The sequence below is a fragment of the Zootermopsis nevadensis genome, unplaced genomic scaffold, assembly GCF_977971745.1.
Source record: "Zootermopsis nevadensis isolate Lab colony 2312 unplaced genomic scaffold, Znev_1.0 Znev_ptg000030l, whole genome shotgun sequence".
NCBI classification, from domain to species: domain Eukaryota; kingdom Metazoa; phylum Arthropoda; class Insecta; order Blattodea; family Termopsidae; genus Zootermopsis; species Zootermopsis nevadensis.
The window spans coordinates 17,348,361-17,375,433 of NW_028259162.1; the positions used below are offsets into that span (position 1 = coordinate 17,348,361).

The 27,073-nt window shown below is 35.0% G+C and overlaps 1 protein-coding gene across 1 annotated transcript in view; it reads left to right on the forward strand.

Moving 5' to 3' along the window:
* LOC110833768 (Cbl-associated protein) overlaps nucleotides 1-27,073 on the forward strand; it is a 230,632-nt gene that overhangs the window by 160,296 nt on the left and 43,263 nt on the right. The window contains exons 9-20 of the mRNA XM_087358416.1: nucleotides 1,970-2,288; nucleotides 3,219-3,308; nucleotides 3,643-3,776; nucleotides 3,972-3,986; nucleotides 4,817-4,889; nucleotides 6,691-6,726; nucleotides 8,257-8,416; nucleotides 10,115-10,232; nucleotides 10,897-10,929; nucleotides 12,068-12,160; nucleotides 18,375-18,436; nucleotides 19,563-19,735. Coding sequence (XP_087214542.1) covers nucleotides 1,970-2,288; nucleotides 3,219-3,308; nucleotides 3,643-3,776; nucleotides 3,972-3,986; nucleotides 4,817-4,889; nucleotides 6,691-6,726; nucleotides 8,257-8,416; nucleotides 10,115-10,232; nucleotides 10,897-10,929; nucleotides 12,068-12,160; nucleotides 18,375-18,436; nucleotides 19,563-19,735 — 1,306 coding nt within the window. The remainder of the gene's footprint in view (nucleotides 1-1,969; nucleotides 2,289-3,218; nucleotides 3,309-3,642; nucleotides 3,777-3,971; nucleotides 3,987-4,816; nucleotides 4,890-6,690; nucleotides 6,727-8,256; nucleotides 8,417-10,114; nucleotides 10,233-10,896; nucleotides 10,930-12,067; nucleotides 12,161-18,374; nucleotides 18,437-19,562; nucleotides 19,736-27,073) is intronic.

A 27,073-nucleotide genomic window follows, 5' to 3' on the forward strand; every position in this document is an offset into this window, starting at 1 on the left:
GTAGTACGAGCTTCTGCCGCTAGGCGGTGCGGCCTACATTCATAGTGAATCAGTGTGCCAGTCGGCATCATCGAATTAGCATTTGTTTCTTAGTTACGGGCGTTTTGGTAGTGCATTACACCGACCCTCCTGCGATTTCGGAATGACGGATTTTCATGAACAAATCAACTTTTGCCAAAGACTTGCCAAAACGGCTACGGAAACCTATGAAATGCTAAAGCAAGCATTTGGGGAGTCCGCAATGGATCGTGCACAAACTTTTGTGTGGCATTCACGTTTTAAAAATGGCCGAACCTCTGTCGATGATGACGAGCGTTCTGGACGACCATCTTCGAGCACAACGCCCGAAAATGTTACGAAGATTCGACAGGCCATTCACGAAGATTGACGTCGTATCATCAACGACTTGTGCGACATTGTTGGGATAGGCTATGGGACCTGTCAGCTGATTCTAAAGGAAGAACTCCACATGCGACGCATCCTGTCTGAGGACCAGAAGCAGAATCGACTTCTCGTTTGTCAGGAGCTCAAAGATCTTGCAAGAACCGACCCCAACTTCCTTTCTAAGCTCCGTGTGACTTCTTCCTCTTGCCAAAGATGAAAATTCAGCTAAAGGGAAGGAGATTTGAGTCGATAGAAGAGATTCAGGCAGAATCGCAGATGGTGCTTGACAGGCTGACAAAGAAAGATTTCCAGGGATGCTTCCAGGCTTGGCAGCGGCGCTGGGATCGTTGTGTTCACTCCCAGGGGAAGTACTTCGAGGGTGATGGATGAATTTAATACCTGAGATAAGTGTACGGGTTTTTATACGCGCAGTCTGGAAACCTTTCGATCGCACCTCGTATATATTTTAGTGTAACTGAGGCTGTGCATTTATTTCTTAAATATATTCTTTGCAGAATGTCTGTAAAAGATGTTTTTTTATGGATATATGTAGGATTTGAGGTTTTCACGGCGGTGAGTCTGAAGATGACTGTCTTCTGGGTTGTAACGCCGTGTGGTCTGGTAGTATACCGACGTTTCAGGACCTCTGAAACGTTGGCAAGCTTCTATCAGACTACACGGTCCAACAACCCAGAAGACAGTCATCTTCATTGTTAATCGATTTCTGTGTGTTGTGTTTAGAAGGGGATCCTAACGGTGGTTATTTTAAACAGTTTAATTCTTCTTCTTCTGTGGCTCTCCGGTACATATTCGGTCCATGGCCTCCTCAATTCTCCCCTTCCATTCAGTCCTCTGTTAGGTCCGTCTGTCCGAGGCTTTGATTGAGGTTTCGAAACATCTTCCTTTTTACTGTGCAAGGTTGTTAGCCTTGCGACCAACCCCCAACCTGGAGGACCAGGGTACCTGTCTTAGTCTGACCTCTCCCCATTCGACCAATCTGGCTAGGGAGGCCCTACCAGTAGCTCTTGGGGTCACTGAGGTACTCAAGCCCCACCACCAAGACAAGGTGCAGGTACCATTAAGTGGGGAAACACTTTCATTAGATTCGCTAATTTACTAAGTGCCAATGCTGACGTATATAATTTAGTTTATTAAATTGTGTTTATCTCATTCATGAATGAGTGTATACAACTTTTTGGGGGATCTTGTACATAAGTGTAATTGACTGAATGCCATTCGTGACTTAGCTTGTTTAAAAACATTTTTCAGCTGCATAAGTGATAAAGCGTCTAATGGAAGTGTAAGTGCAGACTGTGACTTAGGGACGTTGTGGTAGGAAGTGGTAATGGAATATCTCAAGATGCTGTCCGGAATTTTATTTGCAGACGCTAAAGAAAACAACAGAAACTCTCCATCGTGGTAGCTGACTCTAACTCTAACCTCAAACCTTCAAACTATTTGTAACCTGTAGCAACTCAACTGATACAATCAGTAATTATTCTAGCTCATTTATTGAGTAGGATTTGAGGTTTTCACGGCGGTGAGTCTGAAGATGGCGGTCTTCCAACCTCATTTATTGCTTCAGGACATCCAGCCTGGAGTAACTACATCGTCAGTTGCACAGGAGCCAACATCGACAACGTCTTTGTCATCAGTGTTTCCACCCTGGCAACATCAGCAGTCCCGGGACGACAGCACTCTCAGCTTTGGGTCAACAGTTCAGTCACCAACCAGTGACAAGTCGGTGGCCTCTTCCACAATCGCTTCGACATTGGACAGACGACTGGTGCAGAGTCAGAGTGCGCCTGCATCCGGTCTTTCTGCCCTCGCTGCTGGCGGCCCCAGTAGCAACAAGCTTCCAAGGGCGCAGAACCCAACCATCACACTCCTGCAGAAAGCTAGAGGTGTGTGTGTGTGTGGCAACAAAGTTAACCTAACTTTTCAAAACATTCAACTTTAATTACTTCAGATCTAAAACTTCTTGACGATGGTGAAGAGTCAATTGAATAAAAATTTTCTTGGATATTATCCATCGTCTAGTAAATATAAAACGTAAAACGACATTTCGGAGATGGGACTCTTATTTACTAGACGATGGATAATATCCAAGAAAATTTTTATTCATTTAATTACTTCATTTGAAAACGGTATCCATTAATGATGCTATGCTGGTAGGATATTTTATTTTTAAAAATTGAGAAATTTAAATTTAAATTTCAGCTTTAAAGTAGTAAAAAGATGTCTCGTCAAATTATTATAATAGTGCTAATGCACTTTTATCAGAAAGCTTTAGATTGATACTGTCCATTAAGTGCATTTCCAGTGTTATTTTACAGTGTCTCATTGTTTTCTGATTTCATTTGGGGTAAAATTAATTTATTTAATGATTGAACTCCACGAATTATTTTATAGTATCAAATGGTAGAATGTTGATGCATAATGGATCAGAAAGGACATGGAAGAAGTCTGTTTTAGGAAAGTTTTGCGGCCCGATTGAATATTTAGTTATTAAATTACATTCGTGTGCAGAATTACGTGTTAGAATGATTATAAATTGTGATATAGGCAGATGTACCAAATAACTATCTATAGCACAAGGAAGACACGACAGAGTCAGCCAGTTATGCAATCCAATCGTTTCAGAGAGTCCTTCCAGGCCGGTCACTTTGTATCGTTTTTATATCAACTTTGTCCCTGTATTAACTTATTTATATTCACAATTCATAATCATATATTGTCTGATATTTCATTGTTTAACCTTCAGAGCTAATAACAGCCTTATTTGTGATAACTATAAGTGAACTTCTATCATAATGAAGGTCTCTTGTTTTCAGAGGGGCAACTTCCACGTGGAGCGTTATATTTAGATCATAAGATGAACTCGAAAGAAGAGGATAAGTCATATATATCGCAGAATGAGATCTGTAAGTCTGCATTTAAGTTGTAAGGACCTTTTTTTAGTGTGGTAAACTGTAAAGATGATCCATAATACGTTTAGGATTGTATAAGTTAAATATTGATCTACTGAGTTATATCATTTCACATAAACAATCATTCTGTAATTATGGAAAGTTGCTGCCAACATAATAACATCAATTTTAAAAATGAGAAATATTAAAACAAAGTTTATCTAATAAATATTGTTAATTACTACTAATATGCTATCATATTTACTAAGCCTTGGCTTTTAGAATATTTAAAGTATCTGATAGTATAAATGAAACCTACGTGTGCTACATGTTGGTATTTTTTCCACAGTATATACAGTAAAGAAGGAATATGAAAGCAAAGGAGAAACTGATCAGCGGAAGAAGATTGTAGAGCTGGGACCGAGAAAGTTTGAAGGCATTGGGCCGATGACAAAAGAAGGAATTCCTATCGTGCTACGATCTGTGAGTTTTTCGCCATGTCTGTGATCAACTTTGTAGCCAAGATTTTAGCAGACTTGAAGGCAGACTTCAAATTTCTGTATTTTAGCTTCTGTTTTTGTAGAAATTTGATGTTTCTTCCCCAAAATACTGTTATTGTCTTTGTATTAACATCTCGTGGTTGCTTACTGCTTCTTTGCCTTTTTTCATGCAAACCAGAATGGAACTCAGATAGTAAGTAATCTACAAGGTTTTTTTCTGATCCAACTGAAGTCAAGTATTGTTCAATAAAAAAATAAAATTAACTTTCCTGTCAGTCCAGGCAAATATCAACGTAGTGTTGTAAGTTAAGCCACGCTCACTTCCTTCCATGTCCTTTCAAATTCGTTATTCATTGATTATCTTGTTGTTTGACTCTACAACAATCTAACCTAACACTTACAGTGTCATTATATAAAAATGTACAAAAGAAACAAGAAATGGATTGGACGTAAACCTCCGTACCTCCACGGGCAACTGAACTGTGTGTGAAATGTGACTCATAGCTGATAAAGATTAAATTTCCTTCTTAATTTCTGTGAAAATCTGATTCAGGAGTATTGACAGTCACAACGTGTAATACTTGAACTTATTTTCCATCATCACAACATGTCTCTCTCAAATTAATTATTTTTTTTCAAAACATGTTGCTGGAATATTCAATGCTGTTCCAACCATGAATTAAATTCTCTAGCATTACATCCAGTTTTTAGTGTATATGAAATAAGTTAATCAGGAATTTATTCTTACTAAGAAAATGGCTTAAGAATTATTTTCATTGCCTTTCTCTCTTGTGTGTAATGTAAACATCTATTTCCTACAATCAAATTACATTTGCAGCTTTAGCTGACGAAATACTGATAATCGTCTTCTTCTATGGCTCTTGGGTCCGTATTAGGTCCATGGCCTCCTCAATTCTCCTCTTCCATTCAGTCCTTTTGTTAGGTCCATAATACTGATAATACAAGAATTAATTTTCTCAGAGGCATATCTGCAACTGATTACCATTATTGTATATATTTCAGGAGGTGAAAGATGCAAACCAAGCAAAATGGTACAAACGAATGTATGATTCACTACATAGAACTGGAAAAGATGGTAAGTTTCATTGTAATTGACATTTTTTTTACACATTTTACTTTTATTTTAGGGACCTGTTTTGAGAAATGTCATACGTACATATTCCGCATTGAATTTAACTGTAAAAAAATGTTTAAAACTATTTTGGGATTATACCATATTTTGAAAATGGGAAGAACACATGCTTTTATTCAAATTATTCAGTATTTATGGTTATCAGCTCTTTAAACCCATTGGTACAATCCATACAACAAATGTCAAACTCTTAGAATTTTCGAAGTTTGAAACTGGAAGTGTGTAAGCGTACGGCTGGTGCATAATTCCAATCATTTATAATCTCCATATGAGCCTTTTGTGTACCTTCCATTGTTTACAAAGACACCGCCATTATATGTGTCTAATTTGAAGAAAACCTTGAATTAATCTTAATGACTTTTTTGAGTTGTGTGGGTCTATGTTCCATCGAAAATTGAAGGTGAAGATTATATTTTTGTTTGGCATCAGTTTTTTTTTGTAGTAGCTGCTGTGGCACATAAGTTACCAGCTGCAAATCCAAAACTAAATACAAACTTTATGCAACTGCCATTCTGTTGTTTTGCAGTCTACGAAAAACATGTTTTTACAAACTCGTACTTTATAATTACTTTTCTCAGAGTTTAATTTAATCTATTACAGAACAGGATTTCAATTGTAACTTTTAAAATATTATGTTATAGGTCTAAATTACCATTGTGAATAAATATATTTTACTTTCCTCTACGAGTGAAAAAAATATGTTAATAGTCTGTGACTACTGCTCACCCAGTTATAGAAATTTAGTAATCAATTCAGTATCCTACCCTGCTTCTTATTCTTCTTCTATGGCTCTCCGGTACGTGTTCGGTCCATGGCCTCCTCAATTCTCCTCTTCCATTCGGTCCTCTGTTAGGTCCGTCTGTCCGAGGCTTTGATCGAGGTTTCGAAACATCTTCCTTTTTACGGTGCAAGGTTGTTAGCCTTGCGACCAACCCCCAACCTGGAGGACCAGGGTACCTGTACCTCTCCCCCTCGACCAATCTGGCTAGGGATCTTACCCTGCTTACCTTTATAATTATGTCTTATGCATTAATTTTTTTGTAATTGTTTTCTGTTGGATTTTTCAGAACAAAAGAAAAATAGTTTTCCAGAATTCTTTATGTTTGCTAGAACAGTTATATTTATATTTTATAGTATGTTTTCTACACTGCACATTAGAGTAAAGGTTCAATACAAAATTATGAAATGAATATCATTTACAAAGAATTTTTAAGGTATTAACAAAAGTACATGATTTCAAATAAAGAAAATTTTTGAGATATTGAGGAAATTATGCAATAAAAAGTACATTGTGTGGCTTTCTGAGAGTAAATAAATCTAGAAGGTTGTTATAGCATGGGAATGTAGTATAGATAGGGAAATAAGAAATGCCTATATTATTTTGGAAAATTTAAACTGTAGACTACAGATTGAAGAAATACGCAATAGACTGCCAACTGCAAACACAGTTTATGACATAAAAGGATTACTACTGATAACAGTGTTTTTTATATAACAGTTTCCGATAATATTAAGTTGACTTATTTTACAATTTATTAAATACTGAATGCAATTTTTATTCATAGTGTAATAATTAATATACATTGTTTTAAATATTTTCAGTAGAGTTCATTCAATGTAATACTTGTGAAATTGTGTTAGTCTAATTTAGTACAATGTTCCACAATGTCTGTGTCCTTGTGCTGTTCAATCATGATTATTACAAGTATTTAAATAATATTTACAAATCCATTCTTTTTTGCAGACGAATATGTTACAATCCGATACAAACCACGGAGAGGTGATGACATTTCACAATATACATAAATAACATATAACACTGCTGATCTATAAGCTTGCACAATGAATTAAAAGGTTCTAATAAGCCATGATGCTTTGTACATAACTATCTAATTTCATATTTTTCTAGCCTGCCACTAAAAATGGGTCTTGTAGCTATAACATGGGGTTAATAGTGGTACCAAATTTTATAGAAATTTGTTGAGTAGTTATGTAGATGAATCTAGTGGATAGCTAAACAACACCTCCTCTTATGTGTTTATTACATGTACTTCATGCTAAAACCAGATGAAAACAGAAAAATTAAACTAGAAATTTCAATTTCAAAACACTTGACTGTGATTTTTTATATCATGGTACCTAAACAGAGGCATGGGTATCTCTTTTTATCACTTTATTTGATGTTTTTAGTGTGAATGTAAAATTTAATTTATTAAAGTTATAAGGAAGATGAATTTTTTTGAGGTAACATTACATACTATATACATGTCAGATCAAGATGATATTATTTATATTGCAAATATAACTCTGCATTGCTAATTATCTTCTAAAATTATTTTTAGATTTATTGTAAATAAGGTTATGTTGTATCGAAGTTGAGGGAAGTGGAACGTTTAATTTCCTGGACATTGTTACATTAATTTCAGACAAATAAAATTAATCGTATGTCTGTGAATGTTGACACAAGACAGAGTGGCTGACAGAAGCTGTGGTTATTCTTTTGCACTGCTTCCTTTGACACGCTGATCTTGCTTTTGGTTTTCACATTCAACTTTACAATGTTACAGCAAGGTGGCTATGCTTTCACAATTTAATCTTGGCTAATTAACTCTTCTACTGTTATGGGTGGTGCACTTTTCCAAAATATGATGTCTTATGTAACACTGATTATTTGTTTTAAAAAATTACATGGATATAAAAAGGAAATGTAAGAATTTAATATGTTAGATACAGACTGAATTGTAAAGGTAATTTTAATAACAGTTCTATTTATATGTGCAGTTGTCAAAATTTTGAAACTAACTCGTGTCGAAATTCTTACAGTCATTTGAATGTAGATTAAATCTATTGCTAATGTGCTTTATTTATCAAATGTGAAATGGTAAAACTACAGTTTAGAATATACTATAAAGCAAAACAAAACACACCTAACACAGCAAGGATGTGGAACAACTTTGTTTAACTTTGGAATCTGTCTTTGTGGCTGCATGCAAAGCACATCTTGGAGAGAAATAAGATAAAATGTTAAATTTTCAGAGTGAACAAACAAGAATAATATATTTTAAAATTAAAATCTGCATATGATCTAAAATATTGCCAGTGAATTTACAAAACATATATTTAAATTTCTTTTGTGGGCTGAACAAATGCTGATATTTGGTAATGCATTATGTAACTTAGATAAAATTTACAATCTCCCTGAAACAAAAATATATATTAAATGGGACATATAATTTACACTTTAGCACATATTCTTACATGTAGTGTATTGAAACACAGATCAGAAGAGAATGTAAATTCTGTTATGTAGGTCACTACCCGTACACATCTCCTGGTGGTTATCTGTCTGAGCCTGAGCCAGGTTTGTACGACTCTGACATTGGCTACTCGGCTAAATATGCAACACTTGATCGGCGGCGGATCAGGAACAAGGAGAATGATTTTACCACCAGCACACTGCCAAGGTCTCGGTGAGTTGAGAGTCAGTTTGTTATAATTAATGTAGAATTTTATATGGAACATCTACCCTTCAGTTTAATGAAGTATCGGGTTCTCTTCCTTCATGTTTGAAGTTCTGGGCAGACCTCTTAAAAGCTACACTCCTATTGCAGACTTCTAGTCCTAAATTTTGTGTTGCTAATGTTATCATTAGGTCATGCACATTAATGATCTCCACAGTAAGAGCCAGTTTAACTCAAGATTTAGTGTCTTGGATTTTCATGTAGAATGAAATCCTACTTGAGTCAGAACTTTTTATTATTTGAAACTGCAAATACGTTACAGACTCTTGTTACTGTTATTTTATTTTTAAGATCTCATTACGTAAGTACAGATTTTTTTTCTATGTTAAGTGTATCAGCTACACCACGATATTTGATTTGTTGACTTATAAATAATATGTAATCTGTAGGAATATTTATAATCTATTTTATATGAAAACCCATATTTCTAGTTCCAATTGTCCATCAGTTATCACTCAAACCAAAATTAAATTTAAGAATTTATGGCTGCCATGTTGTTTTACATTATACAAAAGATCATGTTAACAAAGTTGCAAATTTTTCAGGTTCATTACCAATCATAATTCCATGACCTCATATTGTCACTCCTGCTTCCCAAGTTTCATGAATCTGCATGTTATTATTAGTGATTATAGGAAATTATAAATTTGAAATTGGGGTACCATGTATAGTATAATGTATTTACTAAATTTTGTGCAAATCTATCGGGTTGTTCAGAAGTTTAACATAGGGTCACATAGAAAATGTGCTGTTCTCATAAGTCAGTATAAGGGTAATGAGGGCTTATAGATGAAGAAGATTTTTCAATGGTAAATAACTATACTGTACAGTATTGAATGTTTCTAGTATGTCTCAGAACATGTGAACATAATTCTGTTTTGTCATTGTTACTACAAGAGGGGCTCCGCATTTTTAACTATCCTGGAAGTCAGATGTGTTACATTTAGCCTCCATTCAGAAAGTAACCAATACATAGAGTGATCTGAATGATGAAATGATTGACAATGATGCATTGAAGATCAGGACATAGGAATGAAAAATAACTCAGCAATTTTTATTCCATGTAGAAGTTCAGTGTGTGCTCCATTTTAGGCTCACACATCAAAGAAATATTCTGTTTCTGACCTGACATTTGTTAGTGTTTTATGATTAACGCTTTCAACAGAATATTTCCCCTTTTTAAATTGTCCCAACGTGGTGTAGTTGGCGGAACAAAAACTTCATTATTGTTATAGCCACATAGAAGAAAGTCAAGGTGGGGATAGATAAGGTGAATGTGCAGAAAGGACATGTGACCCCCTCAGCCAATCCAATGATAGAAAACTGGTCATTCAGGAATATTGCAGCTTTGTTGTGTTGTGGGAATGGGCACCGTACCATCTTGTTGGAACACAACATCCAGTTTTTCTTCTAGCAGCTGGAACATAACCCAAAACACCGTCATGTTGCAATAAACAGTACAGTTTATTATTTGTTCAATAAAGAAAAAGGGACTGGCCATTTCTTTCAGAGGTCACAATGGAAAAGACATTCACCTTTGGGTTGATACTGCAGTTGCTAAAACACAAGTCAGTTGACGTGCCCACATTTGGAGCAGAGACTGGCTTAGTCCACAAATATAATGTCATAGTGTGTGTTTTGTTTCAGTTATGTTCCTCACCCTGCATCAATCAAGTATGCTACTGAGGTGTACAAAAACCAGCCTGGCAGGATAGAAGACTATGAGCCTGGGCACTCGTCGATCTCTGACAAGGAGACAAAACAGGTCAGATCTTCTGTCACATTACTCTTCTCAAACAGTTGCTTGCACCAAAGCATCTTTTGAGCATCACCTGTATTGAACATATGTCCAAAAGTTTAAAAAGTGAAGAATAAATAGTAAAAAAATAATTTTTTAGCAGTGCAGTGAATATCTGATAATCCGTAATGAAATATAAGTCGAGATAGTCTCTTAGTAGGTTAGGGAGAATAGATTTTTGTGGGGCCAGGGGACACACAAGGTCTAATAACAAACTTAATAATCTCTTTTTTGCCTGCAGTGAAATGTTTTATTAACTTTCAAATTCTGATGATCTATCCAGTATTCACTGTTTGAAATGGTGAAAAAGTTGTTTTGGGAATGTGTATTACATTTTTCTCCGTTGTAACACCATATAGTCATTTTAGGTGGTTACCAACATCTCAGAATAAGAGTTAAAGTATGACCAGCATCCCAATTGTTCTGGATTGTATATCTTGTGTTCCTGTATGATGAAATTTAATTTAACCAGTAACATTGTGAAAAATATCCTATCCTTTACATCAGAATTTGTATGGAATATGTCCCCATTGTTTCCTGTGATGCTTTTGTAACATGTAAAGTTTCATTGTAGAATGTGGACTGTGTCTTGTAGTTGTTGATTTTCTAATTGGTATTTTCTTCCTTCTAGTGGTGGGACGAGGTTCTGGATATATTTGATGGGGTACGATACACATTTTTAGTTATTTTCCATAAGTTTTTTCCTGAAAAATCTTGTATTTTTAATATTTCTCTGTAAGCTCAAATGTTGTTATGTTGTTTAAATTAAGTACAAGAAACACATTAACTTACTTACATACATAATTGTCTTGTGAACCAATGATGTCCTTCAAAACCAACCACAAACTTAAAAAAAACTTTTGATGTCTCACTGCAAAGAGGTTAGCTCAAATTTAATTATATTTATGTGGTATCCAGTTTGGATAGTGCATTGGGGGTCCTAAATGGGGTTCTCATGGTTTTCTTTGTTCCCTCCAAGTAAACACAATGTAGTACACTGAATCAGGCTCCAAATACTTTCTCCACTGCCCTTTCAAGTTCACTTTATTAGATATTAAATAACACCTTTGTGTGATACCATATCATTATACAAATTACAAATAATACACGTAGTTTTGAACATGATAATCATCATTTACTGAAATGGATTTTATGAATATGCTTGTATGAACTCCATTACTTTTGATGTTTTGTGTACTTTTCCAAATAACCCTTACACTCTCAAGAAAAGAAATTAGTGATAATGTAAGAAATATATTATCTTTAGGGAGTTGTTATATTTTTAGGGGAATTCCATGCAGTCTCCTCAAAGTTCACTTGTTAGATGAAAAGTGCAAAATTTGAAGTTCCTGAGTATACAGTTATTTCTGTTCTCCAATTTTATTTAGGCCCAAATAATTTTTACAGAATTTTTCTCTTGAAGTCCCTCATCTTAAAGACCCTTAATCCTTGTTCTTCCTTAAGAGAAAAGACCAAGTTCCACATTCACATAAAATGGAAACAATTACAGTATATAAAACAGCATATGTTGGAATCATTGGTTCACTCTCTGAAATATGGTTATGTAATTAGGAGACACTTACTAAACCATTAACGGTTTGAGTCACGCAGTATACATAAATGTAAAATAAATTCTCACACATAGTGAAAGATAATGTTTATGTTGTAGTAGCAGCTTAGTGGTTAACTGGGGATTCTGTTGGTTTCTGAAAAAACTGATACTGGTGTTTGTTTTCTCTTATTTGTTTTTTGTTTTTGCTCCATTTTCTTCTGTCGCTCGTTCGTGGGGTTGTTAATTCAAGTGGCTGGAAACTCACTCTCCGCACCACCACCACCAACACCACCCTAATTATCGTAGCTCCTCTTTTTTGACTGCTGACGCCATCTACCAGAGAGTAAGACCTGCGCACGGTTGTTATATTTTGATCTGTCTTATTTACCTCTCCTTTCTCTGTATCTCTCTTGCTCATTAGTTTACTCCCCTCTTATCGGCTCTACTCTGTAGCAGCGTGACTCATTTATAACATTCTTCTAAGCATCGCATTGTGATGGTTAGCAGGAAATATTTAATATTACTGTGTCATACTGAATTAGGTGAGAAAAAGTTTCAGACAAACATAATAAGATTTATAAAATACTGTCATTTGATTTTTTCTGGTATATAAAAACAATGAATATCTTCTGTACAGCAGGTATTGAATGGTCCTTTTCTGCAGAGGAAGGCATTTAATATGTGAATCTATCACTTCCATTTGTGCTGATATTAAAAGTTTGTGGTACTGATGCTTTAATTTACTTCACAGTTTCTATATGTATACATGGTGAGATGCTTAAGGACAAAATTTGAATGTATCAATACACATTTTATTTACAGACAATCTGCTCTAGTAGAGATTGATGGTTGCATTGATTTAATGATTTGAAATTGATTATTTACTTCAGCGTTAATTTTTAGCAAAATTACTGACTTCTCCAGATGTTTATAGAACATAAAATTAATGACAACAGCAAAAGCATAGTAGGTAGTTTTAATACTTTAACTTTCTTCTGTCTTGTTTCTGGAAATTCATAGACTGAACAGCAGTCATGGTGGAACATTGTGATGTTCTCTCCATCCAAATTAATAATATAATAAGAATACAAAATATGTAAAAACTGCTTTTGTCTTCAATCCTATTCCTGTGAACTTGATTCTGGTTGGAAAACTTTGCATTTACCCTCATCTTAATGGAACAATAAATCCTATTTTTATGTACATAACCCAGAAGTGCTGTATGTATGTATGTGTGCGCGTGTGCATGTGCGCACAATCCATGACATGAAAGAAAGTAGTCTAACTACATCTGAATACCTGCATTTTGGGATTTATGTTCTTTAACAGCAGCGATACTTTGGATATTCACATGAAACAAAACACAGTAGTACTGAATATTACAGCACTCCTGCTTTATATTTGGTAGGCCCTTGCGTTGACCTAAGGCTATGAAAATGGCTATCATGAGTGGTTTCCTTTCTTCCCCTTAGTTCCACCAGGCAAAAGTCTGGTTAGTAGCTTACAGAAGGCCATATACCTTATTCCTTCTTCATTGTTCATCAATCACATTCCTTCCTTTCACAGTTGAATCTTCATATCCTATGCAGTTGACACAACTATTAAATAAAGCGAGAAACAAAATGCAGTATTTCTTTGCCCTAAGCCTTATCAGTTCACAATTCATAAGTAATTTTATCACCACCATATACAACAGCCTTTCAGCAGAAGAATTGAATGTTAAACAGTAAATGGGTCACGCTGTTGGTCTGTGTTTAAGTGCCGACTCCTTAACTCACCGCATTCCATTCTAGAGCATGGAGGTTTTACCAACCTTGCTTTCTGTCTGCACTTGAAGACTGTTAGTTTGTAATCTTCTTACCAACTGTTTTTGTAATCTTGCATTGTCTCTTCTTCATTGTCCATTAAAGATTTCTCTTTTGTCCTTATTACATTCCTGCAGTATCTTAATCATGAATTGAGAATCGTGGTATGTTGGCCCTTCAGTGTAGAGGGACATTTCTTTATACTATGATTAATATTTTGTCTTTACTAGAGGAACTTGTGTTCTGTGCACCATTTGCAGCCACTGGTTTATGCTTATTTCAAGTGTCTGACTTTTTAATTACATTAATTAAACTTTCACTTGAATAGAAAGTGATAGTTTAGGATATCACTCTACTATAAATCAATTGCAAACTTTATTGAAGTAGCTGAAAAATTAATTGCTTTCTTGATTCCCTGATGTTAGATGCGAGCGTAAAAATAATCTGGCTCCGTGCACTTGGGTATCTTTTTGATTCCTTGTAACCTGGCTCTTTCAGATTCCAGAACATTCATTTATCGATGAATGAATGGATTGTGCATTTGATAACACACAAATATTTTTATAATCGAAGTTTGACGGGTTCTGAAAATGGTGTGACACGTCATATAATTTTTTTTTTTTTACTTTGTCCATCATCTGGGAGTCTTAAAAGTCCACAATGTTTCAGAAATTGATTCTTCTTCCATCTTCAGGTGACAGAGGACCAAAGTGTAATCTATTGGGTCATCTGGTCGAGACTAGCTTGACTAGGTGGCCCAGTAGATCAACAGATTAAGCTTTTGTTCGCTTGTCACCTGAAGCGAAAAGTAGAAAAAATTGTGAAATTATGTGCTTTTTAAAACACTCACACTGTGGACAAGGTCCCAAAAATAATTTTACGCAATATTCCTAATAATTCACCTTACTTTTACAGTTAATGAATAATAAATATAAGTGACGGATCTAAAATTGAACGCTTTACGTGTAATATATTTTTCTTCTTGTACCTAATGTGGATTTACTTTCGTACTCAAGACTTTCTGTAATTGAACCCTCTGTTAATATGTTTGTTTTTAATACAGCTTCACGATTTATACAGTATTTTATATTTTTGGTGAAAGCTGTTGTGAACACTTTGATGAACCTTCAGGTTCTATAAAAGTTTGGAAATTTTTGACTAACTGAGTGACTGTCATCTTCTTCAGAAGGACTCTGGTCCATGGAATTAGTTTATATTTTTGGTAGCTAAAGGTTCAGTTGTTCCAATTGTATGTTCTGTTGCATGCTCCTACGCTGAATACATAGTTAGAATAACAGAATCTGACAGAACTGCTGTGTCGGAACAAGCAACATATTGTGAACTTTATGTGTGCTCAATTATTATAAGAAATGTTATTTTTCAACAACAGTTCAACCTGAAATCTATTTAATTTTAATTTGGAAATAATAGAATAAGAAAAGTATGAAACAAAAGACTAAATTTCCTTCCAACCAACTGACAGTAGGATTGTCGATAAGCCTGTGAGGAATTTCTGGCATAACTGCGGTATGTTAAAGTGGAGTGGCATGACAGTCTGACATTGATCCGTCATACAAATGATATTTGAAAAATGAACGAGCAGTGTAAAATAGACTATTAGCTGACAAAATAAGATTTCTAAAACATAACAACAGGATATTCTTTACTTTACCACAGAAGAAATGAAGACAGTCTACAAAATCTCAAAATTTAAATAGAATCTTTAGAAGAAAAACTTCTTGTGCAAAAATAACCTATTTTAACTTACACATTGACTGAAATAATAAGGTTTCCCAAAGAAATTGTAGTTTAATAGGAAGATCTCTACTCCCAATTCTACTATTAGATGATGTGATATTTAAGGTTAAAAATGTCCTCAAGGCCAGAACTTCTAATGGAATAAGATGACATCACATTGTGTTTTCTTATTAATTATTCCTCATAGAACAACATTAAAGGGTTAATAGTTGTCTTCAGGATTGTGTAATTGTGTTGGTGGTTACTAATGATATTCAACCCCAAATACTGAGAGAGTATTTTTCCTCTGAAATACTGGTAACCTTTTACAAGACTGCATGCTGTAATGGCTTAATAGATCACAGTTAACATCTTCACTGCCCTGAGAGCCTCAAATCTCATACATTAAAGGGAATTATGAGGGCAATTTCCTCCTTAAATGTTTGCACCAGAATGAAGAATGTGTTTTTTTCTAATAATTAAAAATTCACTGATGAAAGAACAAACTTTTTAGCATAATAGATTTGTTAACCTATTAGGTAAAATGTATGCTTTATTGACTGAATTTTAGGATACTTCCTGATATTAATTCCTACATGGTGTGCTACTATCCATATGTGTTTCTTGAAGTTTTTATCAACACTTATGAACATAGGCATATCTGTTTTGTAGTTGACTTGCAATATTGAAAGATAATATCACTCTTGTAAATTCTGACAACCTTCTCCTGGCATGCCCAACTTATCTGACTTTGTCTTTTAGGCATGAGGTTGATGTGATTTCTTCTTCATTAAATTTAGGTTCACTCTTCGTTTTGTTTTGCTTGATGATACTTTACATTATAAACAAGAGAAGAGCATAAGAACTGAATGTTTTAAGGATGTTGTTGATAATATAGATATTGTTGTGTTTTTAAATAAGATTAATAAATATATGTGTTTACCTTCTAAATTTTTAATTACCAGTGTTATATGTGGAATTTTGTGTAAGTACTTCAAGATCTCACTGTATTTTGATTGCCAGTCTTTTTTCTTCTTTTATAGGAACTTTAATACTTGAAAGGAACTTCTTAAATTATTAATATTAACTCTGTTGCTAGTTATTAGCATTAGCAGAGATCTCTATCCTTGTCATACAGGGTATACACAAAAGAATGGTGCGGTTTCAAAAGTTAATAAAAAATTATTTCTCACCTGACGGTGTATGTTGTGCCCGTGTAAGGTGAGAAATAATTTTTTTATTAACTTTTGAAACCGCACCATTCTTTTGTGTATGCCCTATATTATAAATAATTCTGAATAAAATTTTCATATTGAAGAACTTCAGCATATCTGATAGGTGTCATATTGCTGTTTCCTTTAGTATCATACTATTACATCTTTCATTATATTATTGTAATTAGATTTTTGAATATGCTGTATATCATACTCTGTACCAGATATATGCAGCTATGTTTTAAAAAATACTGATAATATATTATGGCGGTTTTCATTTGTATGTGCTAATTAATGAACCACCTAAAAACATTGAAAGCATAAACAAGCTACTTGGCAATATGTGTCAGTGGAGTCGTGAAAGTTGTGCAGTCTGAAAATATCCGCAGCAATACTACCACATTTATTGCTGTAATTCAGTCAGTTATTCCACACAGCCACTCATGAAATGCTTCTGCTTCTTGTTCTTGTCTTTGTGTCCTTTCCTGTCTCTTTCAGATCTCTTATTGATTTGTTATGCAGCATGGGTTTAGATGTCTTCTGCTATAGATTTGAGCACCTATCTCATTATTTAAAGTTTTAAATTTTAACATATTCTTAATACATCACTTATTTTATCACACAAAGATCACACCAGAGTTTGTAAGGCACATGGACACAAGATTAACATTAAATAAAATCTCAATGAAAACTGAATTTTATGATGTTTTTTAAAAATCTGCAACAGAGAGAGTGATAACCAAATCATCTCATACTGCAAATGAAATTAAAATACATCCAATTAGGAAATGTATGCATAGTGTAACATATCTGATGCATTCTGCAGAATTTTATCTTTGTAAATGTTTTCAGAGATATCAGAGTTGTCAGGGAGTCAGCAGTTTCTGTGTGGTCAGGGAATCAAAGTGAAGATGTCATGATGAATTTCTCAAGTGGGTTCCCCAACCTGTCTCTTCCATGCACATGTAGATCTTTATGTAAAATGCCTATTATTTTTGTTTGATTTAATCAAAATTGGATTGTGACAAATTTTATCGTACTCTCCAGAAGAAGATTTTATGAAAATCCATTCAGTGATTCTTGAGTTGTTCCATGCAGATATACAGATTGATAGACATTTTGGCACTAAAAGGCAAATTTTGCAAAGTTAAATTTTGAAGATGACTGAAAACAGATATAAGTATTTTCAAAGATGTATCTAGCAATGGTATATTTAAACACTTTATGGTTTGCCATGTATGTTACCTTTGTATGCTGTAAATACATACTGGAATCGTTGTTTGTTCTATATTTAATTCAACAGCACTATGCAAACTGCAGAATCAGATGATAGGATGGTAATGTGTCATTAACCTGTCTGCCTTGATAGGGTCATAAAAACCATATAAACTCAGACAGAAGATTTCTTTCTTCTGATTTGTTGCGCTGTGTAGTATGGTAGATGTTAACCAACGTTTCAGAGGTCATACTGCCTCTGTCATCAGAGTATGAAGATTTCTGTCTTCTGGGTTGTTGCGCTGTGTAGTATGGTCGATGTTAACCAACGTTTCAGAGGTCATACTGCCTCTGTCATCAGAGTATGAAGATTTCTGTCTACTGGGTTGTTGCGCTGTGTAGTATGGTCGATGTTAACCAACGTTTCAGAGGTCATACTGCCTCCGTCATCAGGCGCTGATGACGGAAGCAGGTTTTATGTGATTGATACAAGGCATCACTCCCTCTGTTGTTGCAGTTACGTAATATGCATGCATTTCACCATTTGAGAGAGCATAGTTTTAAAGTGGCTGTTTTCTGATTGCAGCAGGCAACCGCAGAACCACAGACAATCCCGTCAACACCATTAAACAAACCCTTCATGGCATAGTAAGTTGAACAGTTAGTTATCAGAAAGACTAACCAGAATCTGAAACTAGCTTAGCATGTCTTCACTTGCATGATTATCTTCTGTCTAATAATGTAGGAGTGTTGCAAAGAGCTCTAGGACTTTTCCAGCCTTTTGTATGGACTTTGTCCCTTTCATTTTCTGTATTACTTTGTTTCTCAGTGTGTTCATCATTACCTTTCTCTGATTTAGTCTGCAACACCATCTAGGTCTTCCTTGTGGTCCGCCCGTCACACATTCCTAAGTTATAGTTCATTCTTGTCCTTTAGACATAGCCAAACCATCTCAGCTGCAAAGTTTCTGTCATCTCCTTTTGGTCAACAATTTTTAACACAAACTAATATCTTTGTATAACTCTTCAAAGATTTTTAGTATTGTATTGTGGTGGAGAATGTTAGAAAAATAATTTCTAAACAAAATAATAACAGAAAATATCTAAATTTATTATAATTTAAATTTTGTTATGACTTATTTTTTCTATTCATTTCTTGAGAATACTTGAATTTTGACAAATTTTAATTAATTTGGTAGAAATTATGGTCCTGATCTACATTTTATTTATGAAAGCTAATTGTATTTCATTTCCTTTACTGGTGTTCATAATTTCTCTATTAATTTTTCTCTATAATTCTTGATACAGTATCAGACTCCTCCCTTCAAAGTTTTCTTTTCGAACAGATATGTTTTGTTCTTTCAGATCTTTCAGTTAAGAGTAAAATGAATCAGTTCTTTTGGCCATCTAAATTCTCCCGTTATGCCTGTATGTCCATACCATTATGACATTTTATTTTCTAACTCATGCAGTATACTTTCCTTTACAGCCATTCCTTCTCGAAGTATTTGATTTTTGATCTTAATCAATCTTAAACATCTCTTTCAAAAATTAATTTTTGTTGATTTCAATTCAGCATTTTCTGTTGAAAACAATTGATACTTTATATCAGATTGAAGAAAATTATTTTTCCTTTTCTTCACAGTATCGTGTTTTAAGCTCATAGTTAGTTATGCTATAAGAACAAAGTATTCTGTATTTTCACTCATGCATGTGTTTGATATAAGCAGGAAACTGCATTATCATCACAAATACGTTGTATGTTTACATTTCAGTGCTCTGAAGGATGGCTATGAGAGTGATTCAACATTGGTGTTCAAGCGTCGTGATGAGAACCTACAGAATCAGTTGAGTCCTGCAGAACAGAAACTGGCATACAAAACCATTCAGAAGGGTGGTGAAGTCCCACTCCATGGCTTACGGAAGCTTGCACCTGAGCGACCTAAAGGTGAGTCTTACGAACTATTATTTGGTGTTTGTTAATATCTCCAATTGTGTGCACTAACCAGTGCAAAGGTTTTTTTCAAGCAAGTAGCATTTATTGATGAGTCGTATGAGTACCATTATTAGTGACATGTCTGAGAATGGCTTGAAGTTTTTATACAGAGAATTACACTTAGGTCTTTAGGTACATAAAAGTTATTTCCAATTTTCGGTGTTCACCCATACCTGCAGCAAGTAGGGTTTTTTTTATTTACTCATTAACAGCAAGTCCAGAGAGCGTATAGTCTGAAATTATTTTTATTGAATAATGAAAGAGTACATGACTGATCTATGAGACCAAGAAAATCTAAGATTACATGCATACTATGTGAAAAAGTATACATACTGATTTGTTGAAAAAAAATTCTTCCTTAATTCATTTCTATACTTGTGGGTCAATTTTTGCATAGGAATCTCCAACTGTATTTATTTTCCAATTTTTACATTTTGTCTACTATCCTCTAATTTCCTCTTCACCTCTTTATTTCTCTTAACTTTGTCTGTCCATTACATGCATGGCCCCTGAATCTTCTTCCACTCATTTTCATTTCCAATAATCTTTTTAACATTCTATGCTCGCCCAATCTTTTAACATGTCCAAACCATCTCACTCTACTTTCCTGAATTTTGTTCTGTATTTCCTCCACCTTGAACTATTCTCTAATGTACGTGCTTCTGATTCTCTCTCCCCCCCTGTTTTGCCTACTGTTACCCTCAGGAATCTAATCTCTGTTGCAAACTAAAATGAAATGTGTTTAATTAAAAATAAAAGCATTTGTCAGTTATATAAATCATGCATACAAACAAAACTGTTTACACATTAAATAACACTTTGTGCCAAACGTGTCTCGACCTCAAGAGGTAGTCATCAGTGACAAAAACATTAATTCATTAGTCTGTGTTTGCCACTGATGATGACTTCTTGAGGTCGAAACGTGTTTGGCACAAAGTGTTATTTAATGAATAAACAGTTTTGTTTGTATGCATGATTTATATGTCAATACACTGCACGGTATGCAAGGTTTTAAGATTTGTCAGTTACCAAGAGCAGTCAGATTATTTATACTGTGAGGTATGAAATGCATTCATATGCAAATTAAGAACTGGTTTCTATTGACCAAATTTTATGCAGTCACGACGTAGAGAACAGAAATTTTGCATCTCTGTTTTGTATATGTGGGTCTGTGCATATTGCCTTTGATTGTGTGATATGCTTTGCAGATTTTTTCCGCTATTCTGAGATTCATTGAACTTCAGACTTTCTCAGACATGTTCTATGCTTTTATTATGGGTGTTTCTCGGAGCAGTTAATCAATGTTGATGCTTCACTTTTGCTCTGTTTCATAAATCTTTCTCCATTTGAGAAGGCAAAGGCTAATTAAAAATTCTTCACTTGCTAAAATTTTCCAATCAATCCATTTTCTAAGCTGAAATTAAGAGCTGTTGTTGATTTTATCTTATTTTCAAAAAATTAATATATGGAGACAACTATTTTACCATATGTTTTGTATGCCTATGAAACATGGTGTCTTACATGAATTGAAACAACATGATAACAAAGTAAATGAAGAAAGTTTATGTAATATTGTTAGTGTAGTCAAATGAAAGAGGTTATGGTGGACTGGACTTGTAACTAGGATAAAGAAACAAAAGTTCATAGAAAGTGGCTACTAGGAAGGCTGAGGAGATGATGGGAGGATAATATTAGAACAAAATTAGAAAATTAGATTGTGATTATGTAAAATGATTCAGCTGTCTCACGATAATGTTTAGTGGCAGGTTTTAGTTTTTGCAGTGCTCGTCATTGAGGTTATAATACCAGAGAATTAAGTTCGTTATGTTTGTAACTCTGAAAAGGAAATATGAAAAACAAAAGTGGAGTTTCAACAACTGATTCAGAAAATGCTTGGTATTTCTTAATATTGGACATTGAGAGAATTGACGTATTATTGATATAGTGGAATTCAGAGCTCCTTTCTGAAATGTGGGCCTACAAGGTTCACATTATTATTTTAATCACTAGGTATCATTATCAACATCAAATTAGGAAGTCTTATGAAATTAATTGTTATATGGTATGTTTGTATTTCAGTGTTAGCATTATTATTGTAAAATATTTAATGTTTTGTTGTTACCCATTTTCTGGAACATGTCTGAATTCAGTAATGTATTCAGGTAACACAACTTTAAACACATTGAATTGAAAGTTATGTTGTTACATAACATATGTAGGAAATGTTAAACTGTTATGTTAATTGGCATGCATAATGTTGGTGTTGGATCTGCCTGCTTGAAGTATCTGTGCTTCCGTTGGTGTTGGATATATTACATTGGTTGAGGCAAATATTAACAAAAAGCATGTCTGCTCGTGGGGAAACATGTAGGAATTATAATGGCCTGTGTAACTCCTAAATAAATATATCTTTTAGGTTATGTCTTCTAGAGAATTTGCCTTTGAGTAAGTTAAGACTCCCTGAGAAATATTATTTAATTTATAAACTATTTGTGCACCATCTGTTCCAAAGTTGAAAGGGAGGTTATGTAAGGCAAGCTGCAATTGATTGGACATGAAATTGTCATAACCTGTTGCAGCTTTTATGTTATCCTTATACTGTATATTATTGATCTGTTTGTAACATGATAACACTGGCATCTGAGAATTTCATATTTTATACGGGAAAAACATTGCTTAGTCACTTTGTAAAAGTATATGAGAAAATCATAAATCTAAGTTGAGAAGACGGATGGAATATAAAATTAAAGATGAAATTTAGGTTTCAGAGACAACAGGTAAACAATTAATGTAATTTTCATACTTACTTGTATTTATATTTAAACAGCATTTATATTAACAAACAGGAGATTTCAAAAGCATTAATCAGATGAAATGTTTTCAAAGGACTAATGCATAAAATAAAGAATAACTATGTCAGATGTGAAAAAAGTATGGTTGCCAATGACAAAAAATTCTAGAAATTTCCAAATGCTTAAAGGGGATAGATAAAAGAAGGTGTTTTGTATCCTCTGCTTTTCGGCATGGAAGTAGATCATATTATATAAAAAGCAACAGAACAGAAAAGGGGATTACAAAAAATTATGGTATATGCAGTTGAATAGTAAAAAGGAATGCACAGAATGAAAGCGCTTTGGAGAAAAATATTTTGTATTAAGTTTTCAATTTAGATAAATGTGTGGTTCTGATAATAAGTCAGAAGACAGGAAGCATGGGAAAAATAAAATATAATAATCATAAAATAAAAAAATCTTTATGTACATGGAATTGTTAAATAAGTTACAGAAAGTAGGATTTGAGGTTTCCACAGGAGTAAGTCTGAAGATGGCTGTCTTCTGTTTTGTTGCACTGTGTAATCTGGTAGATGTTTACTGACGTTTCAGAGGTACCTGCTGCCTCCTTCATTGCCCTGATGGCGGAGGCAGCAAGGATCTCTCAAACATTGGTAAATGTCTACCAGATTACACGGTGCAACAACCCAGAAGACAGCCATCTTAAGTTACAGAAAGTGTAAAGATTATGGATGATTTTACCAATTAGTAAGGGAGATAATATTCTGTAAATAGGGACTGCTGCTAGATATAAATTTAATTGTTCATATAAAGAGTTTTGAACGCCAAATGAGAAGAACTGTGCAGAAATGCACCACCTAAATAAATAATTTGCCCTTGTGACATGCTATTTTAATATGCACTGAAGTAGTGAAAGAACAATTAAACATATAACATTTTAAATTTAGGTAGATCAAAGAGTAAACAAACATTTAATACAAGATTGCATATAACACATCTACAAAGAAGTTAAGAACAACATTTTTAGTATTTTACTACTGGAATTATGGAAATCGTTGTGTAAAGTTGCTCAGGAAGTTTTGGGTAGAAATAAATTATCTAAATAAATAATTTTTATTCCTTCTGTAGCTCTCGGAAAGTATAAAGTATAGTATAATAGGAGTAACAAAATAAATTAGAAGGCACATGAGAGATTTCACAACCGGTCATTCTTACTGGCTCTTATAAAATGGAGTAAATCATAATTTTTGCCATCTCCACCCTCATCTTCATTAAAATTTACTGTGTATACCTTTGTTTTATAGCATGATTTTGGAGGCTATTTCATTTAAATGATGTGGTGAAAGGGTTTGCTGAAGCCTGTGTCTTCCTGATGAATCACATAGTGTAGCTGAAGTCTATGTTTGTTAGTGGGTTAACTGCCTTAGTTCTGTCCTTCAGTAGTGCAATATGAAAATCTTACAGATTTATTCTATGTGAAGCTGTTATTTTGAAATGCTTTATAACTCTGTATCATAACAGATTATTTCACCTGGAAATTTATGGAAGATCAGACAAGAACCCATCATTTTCCCTACAATTTCTAAGCACATTTATCGGTACGCAGTCATTGCCCGCAGAAAGCTTTATTTCTAAGAGTTCAGTGCTATTGTCAGTTTGTTGCTTCCATGTCATCGCTTCACCCAATGGTTTAATTTCATTTGCACCAAGGAATCAAATTCTATGCTGAAGCTTTAATGTACATCCCTGGTGTCTGATTTGTTTGTAGCAGTAATATTTTCGTGATGGTACGAATTTGGCCTTCAGATTTCAAGGTAGTAGAGACCCTGCACATTTATTAACAATATCAGAGAGTTCATTAGGATTCTGAGGTCAGCTGTCCATTACGTTCTTTTCTTTGTCGTCTCGCATTCCGCTGGACTCCAGTTGAAATATGATTACTAAAGAGGTTATCAACTTCATCTTCCCTCTAAAGGAATTAATCTGAGGATGTCTACATTTATCCAGGTTGCACACCCATTGGCTGTTCGTGATCATTTGATTTATATTAGTCAATATGTCGAGATTATGAAAGAAGAAATTTTAATATTCAAAGTTTATCACCAAAAAGACATTTATTAGTTGTGTTGTAACAGTGTAATCTCAGTAGATTGAACGCAGCATACAGGGGCGTTAAATTTATTGTATATTTAAAAATATTTAGCTACTGCGGAGCCAATAACTCATAATTACCTAATTACACATTTCTTTCCTACTGCTGTCTTGAAAGTGGAGTAGAACACACAGAATTTACCACTGCACCGGCTTTGATGTACTGTATCTTCTTTGAAAATTTCCAATAGTGTCGAGATATTGAGCACAACTTCAGCATTGGCACCAAATCACTTCGCAGCCTAGTGCAGTAGTAACTAAAATGGTTTATCCATTTGCATAACTATCATGTTGTGTCTCTCTCCCATCCTCTCCCTGCAGACATTTCTGAAATTGAATATTTCCCTCTCTCTCCACATCTCACAAGAATTCGTGTCCACAAGCAGAATATCACCCCCCTACGAGAGATTGTGTGTTACCCTATTACTAAAACATACACAAATGTTCCTCCTGTGTTCTCTTCATACAAGCGCACTGCTCCATCCTTGATTCATGTGACTCCTAGAAAACCGCCTTCCGATCCCTCACCTCCTTCCCCTCCGAAGAGGCTATCCTCGCACCACAGTTCCACCCTCCGCCTATGGTCAAATATGAGGCAGCCCTCTCAAGCCCACACAGGCCCTGCTCGATCCAGGCATGAGTCATGCTTCAGAGACACTAACGTCAGTTTCTTAAGAGATCGTTTAAGCCACAAATTAGGAATGCACAGCAGAAATGTTGGTCAGCGTGATCATCCAGTCAGAACGACAAGGACCACTTCCTCAAGTCCTGTAGGAACCAGAAGTAGTTCAGGTGGCGTAGGTCGAAGTAGGTCGGTTCCAGAAGAAAGTTTTCTCAGGAACAGAAGAGCAGACGTGACTTCATCTGAAGTACAATCAAGGAAAACCCAGCAGGAACATGTTAAGAGACTTAGTAGGTCTCCTGACTTGACAGCACCAAGAGAAGTTCGTAAGATTTTGCGGAAACAAAAGGAAAAAGATACAAGGGAGAGACTGGGTGTGAGATCACTGCCTCCTGGGACTGTCATACGTAATTCAACGATGCTCTACTCGTCTGCAAAAAATGCAGGTCTTCACTGCCATCCTGAGGAAAAGTCACTTCATGTGACAGTAGCAATTTCACCAAAAGGGCAAGAAATACTCCAGCCTAAAACAACAAATAACACTACTTCCAAGACATCCTCTGTCGCAGCTACTAGCATTCCCTGTTCTAAGTCACCATCTCCTTCGCTGTTGCCAAATCTAGGATTTCAAAAAGAAAGTTTGTGTCCAAGACAAACAATGAAATTGGGCTCACCAGGTCACCATTCCCTCTCTTCTTCTTCATCAGCATCAAAGACAAAATCTTCTGTTTCTCCAAGTCCTTCAAGACCCAGTAGTCCTTTGAAGAGAACCAGTAGGAGTGCGAATAGGGACTGTGCAAATGCTGAATCACTGAGAATAAGTAGGTCTTCAAGAACTGTCACGCCTTCACTAATAGAGCTAACAACAGATGAAGGTAACAGAAGAGTAAGGAAAAGCACCTTACCAGATGTCAAGAAACGCACAAAAGAAAAGTCACATGTTCCAAGTGTAAAATCAACAACGCCTATGACAAAAACAGTCAGTAAGTCTACAGTTCAAAGTTCTGGCAAGGGACGTGAGAAGGAAGGCAAAGAAGACATTAAGAAGAAAGTGAAGAAAAGTAAGGTTAACAGTAATGGCGAGTCAAAGCGGGGCCATGCTTCTAAAAGATGTGCTATTACAAAATCTTCTTCATCATCATCAAATAGCAAAGGCAGAGTTAGCAGTGAAGATAAGAAAAACAGTAAGACTGAGATGCCCATTTCAGTACCAAGAATTGAAACAGTGATGGGTTTCACTGCTGTACCTGCTACCAGAAAGTTAGCCACACAGTGTGACAGGCTACTGGATTCAGTTACTCATCACAATGTGGGTCCCCTAAATACGGAATCCTTCTTTCAGCATCTTCTTCTAAGAGACATGCCACCTCCGAAACTATCGGCAGCAAGCAGTCTCTGCAGATCTTCATCTGTCTTGCAGAGGACCAGGGAATTTCACGAACAAGTCACAGGGAAATCACGCAGGAGGACAGAACCCGCTCTTGGATTGCTGAATGTCTACCTAGCACAGAAGAGACCTGTTACAGAGTCGAAGTTCCGAAGTCTGGACCGTCAGTTGAATGTGTCATCAAGATCCCCAAGTCCGACCTATCGAACTGGGACGTTTCCTGTGCGGCCACATCTTTTACGGTTGAAGAAAGATAGTTCTAGACACGAACCAGATGGTGGAATGTTTTATTCTTTGAGTCCATCAAGAAGTAGAACTCCAGAGAGCGAAGTAAGGTC